This window comes from Anas acuta, chromosome 11, assembly GCF_963932015.1.
Source record: "Anas acuta chromosome 11, bAnaAcu1.1, whole genome shotgun sequence".
NCBI lineage: Eukaryota > Metazoa > Chordata > Aves > Anseriformes > Anatidae > Anas > Anas acuta.
The window spans coordinates 20875002-20890926 of record NC_088989.1 but is presented as its reverse complement, the minus strand read 5'-3'; the positions used below and the strand labels follow the sequence as shown (position 1 = coordinate 20890926).

The following is a 15925-nucleotide window of genomic DNA, read 5'->3' as shown; positions in this document are numbered from 1 at the left end:
CACAAATCTTTACAAAAACTGTTCTAAAAAAGGACCAGGCAAACCTGTAAATTAACATTTTACTATAAATGTCTAATTCCTAATCTTCTGATACTCAAAGAGATGCACGGAATTATAGAAACAAGCCAATTTAGTTACACCACACAGTGCAAAAAAGGTCCCATAATGACACTTACAATGGGAGACATTAAAGACCTCTACTTTTACCCACCACATCATGCCTGTTGTATACAACAAATGGAGGCATGAGAACCTCTAGAAAGAGGTGTTTTAGTCTGCAAAACACATTCAGTCATACTGGATGATAATAAGCCATTTAAACATCAGTACATTCCTGGAAGTATCAACACAATACAAATGTGTTAAGTATCAATGAGAGTACACTTATTAGCAGCACAACAAGTAACTGTGTCTCACCCTCTCAAGTCAATCATCTCTTAATGTTGTACTGCTTTATAAGCCTTGAGTCACACATTCTCCTTGCACAAAAGACTACTTGCACAATTTGAGTAGAAGGGAAGCTCCATTCAAACCAAAACAGTTGGAAAAAGCCCCACTGATATTAAAACGTTTGTCAGGTTCAAAGCTTCTGAAACTAGCATTAAAACATACTGAAAACACAGAGCAGATGCACAAATACATCTAGGGACAAATACAACACAATATCACTTATGGATTCTTAACATTATTTGCTCCTTTAGGAACATGCCAAATAAAAGATATAAGAAAGACACCTAGATAAACAAAGTACAGCATAAAATTGTCTTTGTAGGTTTTTAGCCAAATGGTGTTTTGAAACAGTTTATATTCTAGCCAAGCATACTAATACTTGACGAGAAGAGCATGCCTCCTTTTCTCTTCACAAAACACGGATCCAAGAAAAATCCAGTATGGCTCCTTGTTATGTAGCAGGATAGAGAGGCAAATAATTACTCCATTCTAAAATAGTAGAAAAATGAATAAAATGCATAAATAAATAAAAGCGCATCTTTGTATAAACTTCTATGATTCTTCATGTAAATGTCAACCTTCTCTGCTCCATACAAAACAAAAACTACAATTCTTACCTTTGCCATACAGCCATTTAATGAAAAGGCTTTTTATATTCAGTCTTAAAGGATTTCAGAAAACCAGAACTATTATGTCAATTACTGCTAAGTGTACAGATGAAGAATGCTTTCACAACATAGTTCACGGGGGAAATAATGTCTTGAAAAAATCTTAAAGTAAAGCAAAACAAACTGAAAAACAAACAAAAACCCCCAATGCATTCCTAGCAAGTGAACTCAATCCATTAAAAATAATCTTCTACGGAATCATGAGATTTTTTTCTTTAATATTCCACTCTGAAAGCTAGCTTCTGTAATTTTTCCTGTTTGTTATTTTAAGTCAATAACAGAACATATTCTGATCACTTTTTCTCATTAAAATAAAGAAATGAACAAAAGTAAGGAAAATTAGCACTCTAAAGGAGAACAAACAAGTTATACATTTTCAATATTTAAAGGTACATTACTTACCAAAAAAGTGAAACAACTTGCACACCAGAGGGTACTGATGAACAATAACCTGAAACAAATTCTCTACGGACAGGAAGCTCTTTGCTAAACGTATGATATATTTACACACACATATCCTGTACATATCTATAGACCTAAATGTATATTGTTTTGTTTTGTTTTGATTTGATTTTTTGATATGTTCAAGCATTTCTTTGGCTTACAGAGTAGTTAAACAAAAAGGGAAGTGACCAACAAGAAAATCCCCCAAACAATAGTCTTCCAGACTCAAAATACAGAGAAAAAGGTAGGAAGAAAGATACTTTCTGTGTTTGAAGTGATTGATTTTTTTTTTGCACTTTTCAGAAAACAAAGCAATTGTTTTAACAACAAGACAATGGTACCCTCACTGAAGTTTCCTAAAGCCTGCTTGGGTGGAATTTATTCCTATTTGTTGATGGAAGAAGAATCCTGAATCTCTCTGCAAACAGATACATTAAAAAAATAATGCCTGATTTTGGCACAAACTTCTGCTCCAGGTAGAGAACTGATCTACGATGCAACAAAATACCCACATTTGTCACACACAAAAGGATAATTTATTTATTTTTTTTAAAAAAAAGTGAATTTTCAAGCTTTTCTTAAATTTAAAAACATTGACTAATTCCCAAGATAATCAACAGTGAATATGAAATAACTTATCAGACTCTCTGAAAGTAAGCACCCCAAATAAGCACCCCAAACATAGCATACCTCCAAGTCACAGATGTTGAGACTATGGAAAGTAATACTGCTTGGGTTAAAAACTGCTTTTAAAGTCTGAATTGAATGTAGCTTAAAATGTATTTCAGTTAGTTCTGAAACATCACTCAGTTCACTCCGATTCAGAGAGGCTGTTTTTGCTGTGCTTGTTATTCGCATTCTCAGTCTAGCACTACTTTACCTTTTGAGACTCATTTACCTTATTCTTGAAAAATTTGTCTTTGTAGACCACACTCTTCCCCTACAATTCAAATTGTAGGGGAAAAAAAAAAGTTTTGAGGCAGTCAGTGGTACCTGATGTGAACTCATGCTCATGGAAGCCAAGGCAAGAGATACCTGCACTCACATTGAGCCCATTTACACCTATGCCCAAGGTAGGTGTGGTGCAGGGCAGGACCATACCGAGGCACCAATTCCAGAGTGGAAGCCATGCGGCTGAACTGGCATGGCACAGCATGGGCTAATGAGGAGCCTTATAACAGGATTTGTTACCTACAACTCTGCATCCTGCAAGAGCCTAATGCTCTCAGTTGAGCTCCAATGTGTGCTGTGAATATAACATTATATACATACCTAGATGCGTTACCTAGTACCCTGGCCCAAGTGGGCAGGAGCAGCAGCATTAAGTAGCTGCTGTCTCCATTGGTTCACAACAGGAGCAGAAATTCTGGCTCCATAGCTCCTAACCCATCATCAGAGAAGTTAATACAAATCAGAGACAACAATACTAAAAATGGAAAGATGAAAGAGAAGACTGAGTAATTTCCTACCATTATAGGCCAATGGTAAATTTTTACCACTGTCTCACCCCAGGAAGCAACACGTACAGGAGGCACCATGATTAACAGAGGTGTCTCAGGTCAAAAGGCCTCTTCATACTATACCTGAGGTAGGGCACACGAACAAACATTGCCTTACTCCCATTTGTCATTAGGTAAAGCCCAGCCCCAAGTAACTAAGCAACAGCTGCTGAATAAGGAGTAGCAGAAAATAGGGCTTTTTCTGTAAAAAATTAATGTTACTGTGTAGTTTGTATTAGACTTCTAGTTGCCATGGCAATGTAGCTGTATTAGAAATATAGATTAGATCCACAGCCAGAGAGACAGAGACTAGGATAAAAGATAGATAAGGCACAGTAGTACACGTCTTGCCTAGTGATTCCAACATCTCCAAAACGCTTGTTCAAAAAAAAAAAAAATTAAACAAATGTATCTGTGAAGAAAAAGCCCTTTGCAAGAACAAAGCAGCAGTCTGAGGAGACTCTGAGAACCAGATCTGAGGCAGAATTTGAGCAAAAACAGATGGAACAAGAAGAGAAGTCTGTGCATCTTTGTCCAATAGTCTGTAACAGTTAAAACAAAGAAATATGGGAAAAGAGGAAACTCTCTGCAAACTTGACTAAATCAGACTAAGAAAGTTCCTTTTAAATTAAACAATGACCAAAGTTAGGAAGACAGTGCAAACACTGTCCTAAAAAACTTAAAATGTGAAGACAAACAATTCAGTCAATGGATTTCAAAATATAAGTATAATGGTCCAGGACAGTATGTGTCCGTGACTATTTAAATAACAAGTCCAGGATGTTGAATTTTCAGAAGCACAGTCCATAAAATCATATATAACAGTGACAGACAAGATTTTATTTCTTAATTTCACACCTTGCAGGAAAGTGGTTTTACGTATCTGCTAGTTGCAGATTATAATCTTTCTGCATCACTTAAGAAATGAATTGTTTTGGTTCTAATATTCTAGATAATAGGTAATCTCAGTTTTGACAGGCTCTTGGAAGGAGTTGATAGGAAAGTATGACTGAACAATATTCATAGCTCTTTTTAAGTAGCAAATTGAAAAAACTCAGTTAATCAAGAAATGGTTGTGGTTCATCATGTTTCAATATCTTTTACAGAAGGCTTTATTATATGCCGCAGGTTTTTTCCTATGCAATCAAAACTTTTGGTTACTGTCTGCATTTATTGACTCATAGTGCATAAACTCATCTTTTAACATGCAGTGAAAATCATGCAATGGAAATTCCATTTGACACAAGTGATATTCTTTACCAGTATATAAAGTGATTAAGCAAAACTTGAAGATAATTTGCAAAGTCTGAGTCTGAAATCTACTTTTGCAGTATTTCTACTATTGAAGGAGTAAACACGGAAAGCAGAGAAGCACAGGCTAGACTTCATGTTTTGTTTGTAAAGACGCTGAGTCCATAATTATTCAAAGCTACATTGCATTCATACTATTTGTAAGTTATTTAAGTATTTGTGAGGCAATTAATTATGAAGATAGGAAGGTAGAATTAAGGAAACAAATGCAAGAAACAAGAAACAAAACATCAACCCAGAAAACAATATGAAAGTATGCAAAGAACTGGTGCAAATAATTCCTTTCTATAATAATCATCATCAAAAACATAGCTTTTAAATAAAGGTTTAAGTCACATGATACAATCTATACTTTGAACAGCCAGCAAACGATAGTGGACAAGAGAGACAAAGGCACAAAAGGCAGTACAGATGTATTACAAATAACTGGGTCATTTGCAAAGCTCAGAAATGAAGATAAAGTGTATTTCTCCAGAAGAGTATAAGCTTGTGGGGAAAAAATATTACATTATATAAATATTTATATATACATTATATAAAATAAATATAATAAGTCATGGAAGAAGGCTAAAAAGAAGGCTCTCCACATGAAAAACCATCAAATTTTGAAAATAATGAGAGCAATAATAAAAATTGAATTGAAATCCATAGTAAAATATGGAATATTCAGTCTTGTCGCTGAAATACATCAAGTCCAAATATACTTCAAGACTTGTAAGAGACCTTTAAATCACTTTAATAAATTCATACTTCTTAGAAGACTGTTGGAGTCTACAGGGTTGGTAATACTTGAATGTATTTCAATTCCAGTGGCATACGATTAGTCTCAGTGAGATATAAATGAAAGAAAAAATTTATTTTGACTATACTAGTGAAGATTTTTTTCAACCTATTATGGAACTTTTAGTTGTATTCTACATTCATGAACTTTTTTTTTTAATATGTTGATGACACAGCTTGAGACTCTCAACAACATATTGCATGCCGTATGTTTGTTAGTTGAGTTGACATAAACCATATCACATTTTGACAGAAATGCTTGAAAATATTCATGGACTTCAGCGTTATTCTTTTTTTAAAGCAGCAGATTAACTCTGTATCACACCGATAGTTAAATTTTATTTTCTATTTTGGTTCTTGTGTTCTGTGAGTAAAGATACAGCAACATCTTGAATTAAGGCTGTTTCATTATCTAAACATACCTGGATTCAAGAATCTGCAATCCTAGGTCATCTTCTTATTTTTTATACATGTTTTTTTAAACACCCCAAACAAGTGGGATTTAGAGAAATGATTTCTTCACATGCCTGTGCCCAGGATATTCTCCAGACATAAAGATGTCCCCCTAAATACATTTTCTAATTTAATTGTGAAACAGTCCTGATGATGCCAAAGTAACTTACTTAGGCACCTGCCAATTTATCATAGCAGAGATTGTTGTAAGACAACCAATCTCTGGGCTGCTGATAGGCTTTTGCCAGAGTCCAGCAAAGCTGATAAGAAAATAATTCCTTCCTAGTGCTAAAAAGGTAACCAGCAGAATGTACATAACACAGTCTGATGTCAGGGGTTGGCGAGAGGGAACTGCTATTAAGGAGATATTTTAAAAAGTCAGCTATGATTATGCGATTTAAACCATATTGTTCACCTGCTCCCCTCTGAAATACATTATAGTAAGGAATGAAGACATAGTCAATTACAAATTCACAAAAAATGACTGTGATGCCAAAATGTATTTCCAAATCACGTTGCAGTATACTATAAAATATAACTAGGTTGATGGAACAAAGGACAGGAAAAATCAGTCTTTTTTACTGGAAGACATTAATGAAATGTCAGACAAAGTTGTAGGAAGAAATCTATTCAGTATAAAGAAATCTATTCAGTATAAAGAAATAAGAGAAATCTATTCAGTATAAATAATGTCCACATTAAAAAGAAATCATTGTAAGCAGTGTGCTAGAAGTTCACGTAACTCCTTTAATTTAAAATATATGCATATACAAAAAACATTTTGAAACATGGTTCAATAGTATAAACCCCATTCTCTATAGTAAATGGAAGTTGGAGAGTAACTTTCCAAACCCAACTATTTGAGGATATTTTATGCTTTATTTTGACATATTATTACTAAAATCAGCAATCAATTATAACATATTTTCTTCTTCCTGCACAGGGCACACTTTCTCCCTGTATCCATCGTCTCTTAGATAGGTCAGTTTTTGATATCAAGTTTCTATAGAAGGAAAATGCATTTAAATAACTACCTGTTCATGCCCAGGCACTGGTATTTTGATTCAGCTTCAGCAACACATAGGAAAGCAGGAAGGTACTTTTAAGTGCCTTCTTGGATCAGAAAGCCCTTTAGAAGATGGTTATGACAGCAGACTACTGTACATAGTCGAGTTAATATGCTCCTTAACATGCTCCCCACCCAGAACATGGTAGTTCAGCAAGTGTTAGATTTCAGGACCACAAAAATCAATGGAACATAACCATTTGCAAAGAGGTGCTGTGCTGAAGAGCACCGGATTGCTGAGCCTAGTCTAAAACTGTTACTAGGGTCACAGAGTTTAAAGTAAGAAACTGTGCCTCAGGCTACATAATGGAATCCCACCAGAAGCAAACTATGTGAAAACAAGTGAGCACTATAATATTGGCGTACAAAAATATGTCTCTTAAAAGCTATATGTCATGCACCGTACAAAAGGAGGACAGTGCAAAGCAGCAATCTAGCTGCCTGTGGATGGGAAGCAAAATAAAGACATTAACCTTGTGCTGTACCTTAACAAATTAAAATCCTTAAGGGTCAGGGACTGGTAACTTAGTTGCAGAACCATGCTAATATAACCATCTTGCATTCATATTTCCATACAATACTCCAGTGAATTATGCGTATGTCTACATCCATTGTGCTAAGAACAGACTGCACAACTCTCCATCATATAGCACAGATGTACCTGCATGTCTTCTCCTCTGACATTAGCTAGTGATGTAGACAAGGATACACTAAAAATTAAGAACATTTAGAATTTGGAAATCTGTTGTTTATCTGTCCAGTAAGCTTGGACTCTTTCCTCAAGGACTTGGATGGCTAAGTCTTGCAAAGCTGTAGAATGCATTTAATTCCACTGTCAGCTGTGTTAATAGGATGAGGGTTTATCCTCTAGGAAATATTCCTCCATTATAAAACTCAGCAAGTTAAATATATAGTAAACCAGAAATGAATACAAAGGAAAAACTCCCATTAGCTTAAATCAACTCATGTAAGCCTACTTCCTTTCTCCTGCCAAAATAAATTATATTTCTTCTCTCGTTTCTCTCTCATACAAAGTCTGACATGTTTCTCAAACTGCATCACATCCCAGTACACATTAACTCTTTCGCTAGTATACCTCCATTGGCATCTTCCTCCTCTGACATCTCCCATAGACTACTGTCCAAAGCTAGCAGATAAATCCACATACGCTTAACCCTACCCTAGTTCTGTCAAAACGATTCTGATTTCACTCTGCTAGAAAAAAATGCTGATTCGATTCCTTTAACTAAACCAGTTTTGGGAAGAGCTTACAGAACAGTTTATGACAGCTGCTCTGAATGTGGCAGTAATACCCAGAAGGACAAGTGGCAGAAAGCAGGAATTTCTTATCCCTAATAACCTTCAGCTGACACCAAACATCCAAGTGTACCTTCAAACACTCGAAATTTGTTTATTGATATTCATCTCCAAAGGAAAAGGAAAAAAAAAAAAAGGTAATGACAGCTTGAACCTAGTCATAAGCACAAAGAAGCCCAAGCAAGACCTAGTTCCAACAGAAAATGAAGGTGAAAATTCAAGGTAGAAAAAAGAAGAAACTGTGTTTTCTGGTAAGCAAGGAAAAAGCGGTAACAAGGAAAGGAATACAACTTGCATATTGTTAAAGTTTAGTAAAGGCCTAAACAGGAACAAATAAAAAGTATGCTTGACAAGAAAACTTCAGAAGTTCACCTAAATTTGGGACAAAACTAGGCCTGGAAGACATTGCTCATACTTAACAACATAACTTTTTAAAAATAAATAGGACTTTTATAATTGGAAAATAGGCACAGAAATCTCTCCCTAAGTCTGAATTTCTTCCAGTGAAGAAATTATTAAATTGAATACATTTACTCTAAACAGAAATTCAGCAGACAGTGGGTTTTTTTGTTTGTTTGTTTTCGTTTGTTTTTTATCCAACTGTGATAAATCATTTAGTTTTGTTATTGTTTCCAGTGTAAAAGGTCTGCCTCCCTTCACCTTTCACTGGATTCATTTGTACCTAGAGATCTGAGTCAGTTCCTGTTTGCCCATTTAAAAACACAAACTAGTCATGAAATCAAATTAGAGAGGTATGTGCATAAAAATCTTACTATCTACCCTTGAATCCTAACCAGTGGCTGCAGATATTGAAGTTCTTAAAATCCAAAATTACTACTTAAGTTCTGATAACAACAAAAGGTGGTTAAATGACATACGTGTCACTTTTTGAGAATACATACAGCGCATCAACTGTCCTTAGAAAGCACTACTAATTCTTACACTTTACAGTTACTCTGAAAATGCTCTGCAATTTCAAGTCCCAGAAATATTCAAGGATCACTGAAATAATGTCCCAAAAATTGAAAAATATCAAAAAGTCTTCCAGGCAGACAGGTGCCTGTTTTGATATGGCTAAATAGCTGCCTGTTAACATTCCTAGGGACCCAAAAGGCAACTGCAGTCTAATGCTAATTTTGCAATATTATAATGTCATTGACTTGAAGGAGGGAAATCCTGCAGTTTGCACCAATCCTTGATAAACGAGAATCTAGTAACTACTAAATCAGTTAATGACTTACATTAGTTAGGGAACTAGTCTAACTCTTGTTAATGACCAAGCTGACAATTCTGAGGACCTAAGAGGTAGAAAGAAATGAACAACAACAACAAAATAAATAAATAAGCACAAATACATAAATAAATGCACAAAGGTACAATACAAAGACATTTTAAAACACAAGTACTACTAGTGTATTGAAATTTCTGAAGTATTGAAAAGAAGACAATCTGTCTTTTGCCCTTTCTACCAACTACTACTGGTAAAGTTTACCTTATCAAACAGAGTTATTGTGAAAGCTCTAAAATAGAAGCTGTTTTCAACTAATATTGAGGTAACATTTATCAATGTCCTCTGGAATTTCATAGTTTTTATGCAATGCTAACATGAGCATCTGAGAACCTGCTGTGAGAGACCTCTACCACACTATACTTCATTTCTCAACAGGTCCCATATTTTAGAATTTTCTGAGTATTTGTCATCAAGATTCAACCACCCCAGCTTTGGTTTTCACCTACATTCTGCTGAAATCCCAAAAGAATCAAGAAAATAGTTGGAACAGCATCATGTTAGGTAGGTGTTTACAAGCCTCTTTCAAAAGCTGGAAAAAACGTTGAGCATGCTGAGCTTCCACCTCAGTGGAAGAAACCATGTAATTACTGACCACAACCATAGGTAAATAATTTCGTATGACCTAGACTTAGAAAAATAAAATAGGAATAGGTTCTTCTGCTCAGATACAACATAAACTTTGGACAAAGAAATAATTTAAAGTTAAGACTATGCACATTCCTATACTAACAGAAGGTAAAATGCTATTCTAATTTTCTTTTCCTTTTATATGCTGACAATATAAGATCAGATTTGAGAGTTCTGAAGCCTTCTACATGTATGATCATCTCCTCAAGTACATAAATCCTTTACAGAATCTCACTTTCTCCCCGAGGCAACTCTACTGCAAGAAACTATGTTCCTCATGGATGGTTGCCAGAAAGCCTAACCCACATTCCAACTGCCTACTTTTTAATCACATATCACATTCCTAGATTCTTCTAAATATGCTACTAGCATCTCAGAAAGTAATTAAACAAATGTTGACATGATGTAAACTTAAAATCTTTTTTTTTTTAATTAAATTAATATTTCTTCCACAATAGCTGATTAAAATACTCCAAACGATGGGCAGAAATGTGTATCTGAGTATCTTTGGAAGGTTTACCCATAGAAGTATATCTTAAAGTTATGTCTGAGACAGGTAGCGTGCCCCAAATCACTTGCATTCTAAATATCAGTAGAGCATTAAACAATGAAAATGAGAGATGTAAACTTGCTTTGGTGCTGATTTATAACCCATGTAAATAAATGTCCTAAAAAAAAAAAAGCAGCTCAGTCAGGCAGTGCCTTATACACAGTTGTTCTCATGTCTGGATTTCTGCCTTGGTATTGTGTTTTCCAAACTGGATTAAGATCGACTGTATACTCTCCAAAACTGTAAACTTTCCTTTCAATATGAAAATGGTAACATTCTTCCTCCCTTCCTTCTCTATGGAAATACCTATTAATTCACTGAAGAACTTTTTTTCTTCATTTTGTCAAATCTGTACAAAGCTGTTAATCATCAGTTAACAAATTTGAGGATGAAAGAAGGAGTTACTGCTTGCGAAGAGAGTTATCACAGAACTTCTTACTTAATCTTAATTATTTATTCATTGTTTAAAAGGATACTGCCTTGCAAATCCTTTGGCTGCAAGCAATGATTACACTTCGTGCTTAAAGCAAAGAAACAGAATGTACTGACAGACTTAGAATCCCAATGTGTGCTTTAATATTTCAAAAGCAGAACATTATCATAAGCAGTCACTTACAGGAAAAATGAAGGAAGCCAATTTCATCAAAATTTTCTGCAGTTTAAATGAACTTGCTGTGTCTCACAGACTTGCTGTGAGAGATCTCTCCGTATCAGCATCCAGGTACACTATCTGTAAAACAATCATCCCACTTTTTTTTTTTTTTTTTTCCTGAGCTCCTTGTATGATTATTATGGGAATGCCAAAAGGGTGTTTTCTGAGCCCATGCCTTTACAGGATTTATATTCCAAAGATCGTTAACTTTTCTATTTTTAACAAGAATTGATATGCACTGTAAGATATGGAGACACTGAGGCAGGAAGGGGAGAGGGCATAGGAGAGAGAAGCAAACAGACTACACAAGAGCATATCAATAAGTAGACCGGCTCTTCATAATTTAAAATGATGCCAGACTCAAAAAGTACGGTAAATGTAAAATTCACTGATTTACTTTTTCTTCTACATTTATAGTAGGTACACGCAACGTGTAGTCAAAGGTGGCACCAGAGTTACATGAGTTACATGTATGACTAAAAATCAGGTTGGCAGCTTGCTTTTTTTTTGTTGTTGTTTTGGCTTATTTTCCTCTTCAAAACATTCCACATTAAATTTTAATATCATGGCTATTATATTTATGGTATTTTAGCTTTCTTGATTTCATTAGCATGTCATGAAAATTGCTTTTTCTTTACGTTTTCAAATTTGAAACTTGATGGTTTCCTTAGAACTGGAATTAGCCTTGTTGTTGCTGTTCATATTTTTTATCTTTTCTATGCAGAGGCTGACAGAGCCAGAAGATATTTAAAGAAGAGAATTCGTATTTATGTCCCTTGATTTTAAGCCAATCTCGTTTAGAGCCCAGTTAGGGACTGTGAATGTTCAGTTTAGTGATTTTACAGCAGGAATGGATCATTATGATCATGCGATCTGACCACACCAAAGTTTTTCCCTAAACTAATTCTAGACTATGTATTATTTAAATAACAAACAAAATAGAATTTCTGGTCTTGATTAAGGGCTTCTAGCCAGGAGGAAGAAAAACCTTTCTCATAGCCCACTGTAAATTCCTTCAATGATTAACTATATTCATTAACAACAACAGCAACACCCTATATTCACACCTTAACAGAACCCAATTTCAATTTTAAAAACTTTGGCAAGCTGATTAACAATTAACTAGAGATAAACTAATTAATCCTCTAATCATATCTTGGCTAATCTAAATGGACTGAACTCCTTGGGTCTTTCTGTCTAAGGCACCTTCTTCAACCCTTTGCCAAGTCCTATGACTCTCCTCTGCAAATTGCCAATATCTCCAGAACTAAAAAAAAATAAATAAACATTTTAAAAATGAAGTAACAAAATTTAGACTTAGCTTACAAATTTTCCTAGGCTGACTTGAGAGTCCTCTGCTTAAATAATCAAGAATCATACTTTTAAACTACAGGTTTGAGCTGTGGTTTTACCTATTCAATAAAATAAAGCATATCTTGAAAACAACAGCCATTTTCTAGAGAAATGGTGTTATTCAGATACCTGGCTGTAAACCTATCGATATCTATGGCCTGTGCCCCCAGGTTAGGATTTAATTAAATTGTTATGATACCATTGCATGACAGAACTTGAGAAATGGGCAACAAAAAATGTAAGTATACTGACCTCTTCTTCTTGGTAAGAGTAACATTTCCAGACATTGTCAGTCTCCAAAACTGAGTATATCATGTCCATGTGTAAGGAAAATGTCAGCAAGAAACCAGATTTCAACAGTTGGAATACATTTAAATGATAAAAATAAAATTATGTGTTCCTGCAGCTGCTTAAAGTGATGATTTCGGCTGGTTTGAATTAGATGAAGTAGAAATAGGAATCATCACAGAGCTCTATCTCCCCCATCTCTGCAGGCAGTCCCTGCATTAAAGGCCAAACCAAGATGGAACAAGCCCTTTGCCTTTGGCCTTATCTGTAATTAATCAGCATATTAAACTGGATCCTATGCATAGCATAGAATCAGGTTAGTTTGCTTCTCCAAGAGAAGTAGGATTGCCTGATGTCTGCCTGATGCCCTTTACAACCATACCATACCTTTTTTTTTTTCCCATTTTTGATTTTATTATGAATGATAATACATATAAATAACAATTCTGGGCTGTATTAATATGTAGGCTCTCTCAAGTAAATATTATCACTTCACAACAACAACAAAAAAATGATTTGGTAGTTTTAGCAGATTTAAGCATTTTCCATATCTTGTAGGAATATTCCATATTATTCATTTCACAGCCTTTTAAATGCTGTCTAGGAAGCTTTGCTTTTTTGTAATCCCTAATTTAAGACATTACTGTACAATTTCTGGCATCTCAAGATTCTCAAGCCTGAATCATAACTTAAAGACAATCTGTTACATAAATCACTTCTCCTACCAGCCAAACCTATCTGAACTACTACTCCTTCCATTTGTCATTACACAATATCCTTGCATGAATTACCACAACTGCTAGCCTGGAATGAATTACACAGAAAGCATTTAATGTATTTTTAGCTGTCTTTTAGTATTGTTAAAAGAAGGAAGAGGAACCAGATAATGAGATTAGGCAGCTTTCTACAGACCAAGAACAAATATTCTGCAGACATGGTTTGGAAACTTCTACACTTTCTGTTTTATTTTTTCTTTTATTACTGGCTTCATAAAAATAATCGGACAGGTGCTACATAAGCACCATAAAATTAGAAAATTCTGCTTCTTGATCAAAGGGAAGGTGGAAAAGGAAATTGAGCAAGTTCAGCTTCTTTTCCCCATTTTTAGGCCTAGGTCCATTATTCCTAAACATATCTCATGGAGCATTTTGCTAGCACTATGTGCTATACAGCACCTATGAAGAACATTCAAGGTAGTAGAAATTTTAGTATACTTTAATCCTCCTAAAAATTATCTGAAAACTCACAGCAGCTGTGTGTGCAATTGTATACAGATGGAATTATTCCCACCAGCTTGAGAGCATAACTCTAAAAAGATATTCCCCACGCACCTACCTTGTATCTTTCAAAGGTACCTCTTGCTCACAGCAAAGAGAATTCAACTCGTAAGCAATGATGTAAGACCTGTTCAACTGATTTAAAGAGGCTGGAAAGTGTTTCATAAGAATAAACTTATTCTGCCATATTATATGGGAATATTCATGCAGGTCTAATATACAAATTATTGACCATATTAAATTGCTAAGGACTCTGACAGTTTTGTAACTGATTTTATTCTGTGACATAGTTTTAGCATTCCTCTGCAGAGATTTCAATATAATTGCAACTGGAAAACACACAATACATAGTCAGCCGATGGTTTCATTTTATAAGGAAAAAAGTTCCTAATTCATGTTTGGCCAACGGAATAATGAAATAAAACAGTTCTTATCTTACCTTTATTGTACATATTTGTTGGTACTTGGACATCACTCAGACTGATATTCACAGGTAAGTTATTGAAGTGGTCGTTTGGCACCAAGATGAACTCCTTTCCCAGCTCCAGATAGTTTCCTTCTTCATCTCGTTCATTTATGAGCACAGCATTGAAGTATTCATACTGCAAAAGAGACACATATCCAGTATTTTGAATTCACATTCAGCATAAAAATGTAAGGAAGTTAATATAACATATCTCGATTCATTGATTAATGTTAATGCATCTCCTTCCAGAACAGAAAAGCAAGATACTTTTAGTATTTCTCAGAATGCCTCTATAATCCTCATACAGGTATATTTATGAAACCAGAGATTTATCGACACATCTCAGGGAAACCCCATATTACCTCAGATTACCCATACTGCCTGTCCTGGAAATGTTATGGGTAGACCAATGAACACCTTGAACATAAAAAACATGCACTATGGTAAACACAAAGTGCTCTAAATTTAAATAATTTGGTTAATAATTATTTAATGATGATCTCTCTGTTTACTCTCATCTGTTCAAGAACTGTTATCAGTGCTGAACCTAGGCCTTGATGGGCTAACAGCAATTTTACTTCACAGGAACATTAACTAAACCAATGATAGCATGATTTCTTCGGCCTTTTTCTTCTGAAGATGTTGTTGCCTACTTCATCGTGTACTGACTGATGTTTCCTAATGAAAAACCTTCACTTTGTGCTGAGCTTTACACTGGCACATCATTGTAGATTTTGTAAAACCAAGCATACTTTAATGTGGGCACATAAACTTAGTGGTGACTTATTTTGGACAAGAAATTGTCTGCCTCTTTATAGATTCCTGAAGAGTATTTTGGCCTGTTTTTTTGACCAGATAAGCAAAAGCAATTTAGATAAAATTGAATTTTTTTTTATGACCTAGTTTAACCAGAAATTCTATCCAGCTTTGAAGGCAGCAGTGAAGACTACTTTTTAACCTCTTAAATGTCTTTAACCTTTGGCAACAGTTTTCATAATATGATTCTTAATTGAAACATACCAAAGTACATCTTTGAAGAATTTCATTAATTTAAATCCTGATGTCTGCCCTAACTATCCATTTGATTGTAAATCAATATAAATAACATGAATCTATGCAACCATAGATGGTATGTAATCCACACAACTTTTACAAGGATAAATATTGATACCATTTACACAGTAAAAACAGACTAACAAGTGTAAAAACTTCAATGTCACTTTGCAAGCACTGCTTCTCAGTGTGATAAGCAACTCATTCTAATAAACAATCAGGTAAAATTTTTACAAACAGTAGGCTTCCATTAAAAGAATAGATAATTTAACCAGTATCTTAAATGGACGCTTACACATCAAGCTTTAAATATCCTGCTCTTTCAATTTTATTTTCAAAATGTCCACCCCATAAATTGGATTTTAGATTAAAATAGAATT

At 34.6% G+C, this 15925-nt stretch overlaps 1 protein-coding gene across 18 annotated transcripts in view; it reads right to left on the bottom strand.

The window, feature by feature from the left end:
• The window catches only part of CACNA2D3 (calcium voltage-gated channel auxiliary subunit alpha2delta 3), a 463864-nt gene that overhangs the window by 278533 nt on the left and 169406 nt on the right, over positions 1-15925 (bottom strand). For all 18 annotated transcript variants that reach the window (XR_011100159.1, XR_011100160.1, XR_011100162.1 and 15 more), the window contains one exon: positions 14466-14628. Coding sequence is in view for 14 of the 18 variants with exons in the window: in XM_068694140.1 (XP_068550241.1) it covers positions 14466-14628 (163 nt within the window). In the remaining 4 variants the exon portion in view is untranslated. The remainder of the gene's footprint in view (positions 1-14465; positions 14629-15925) is intronic.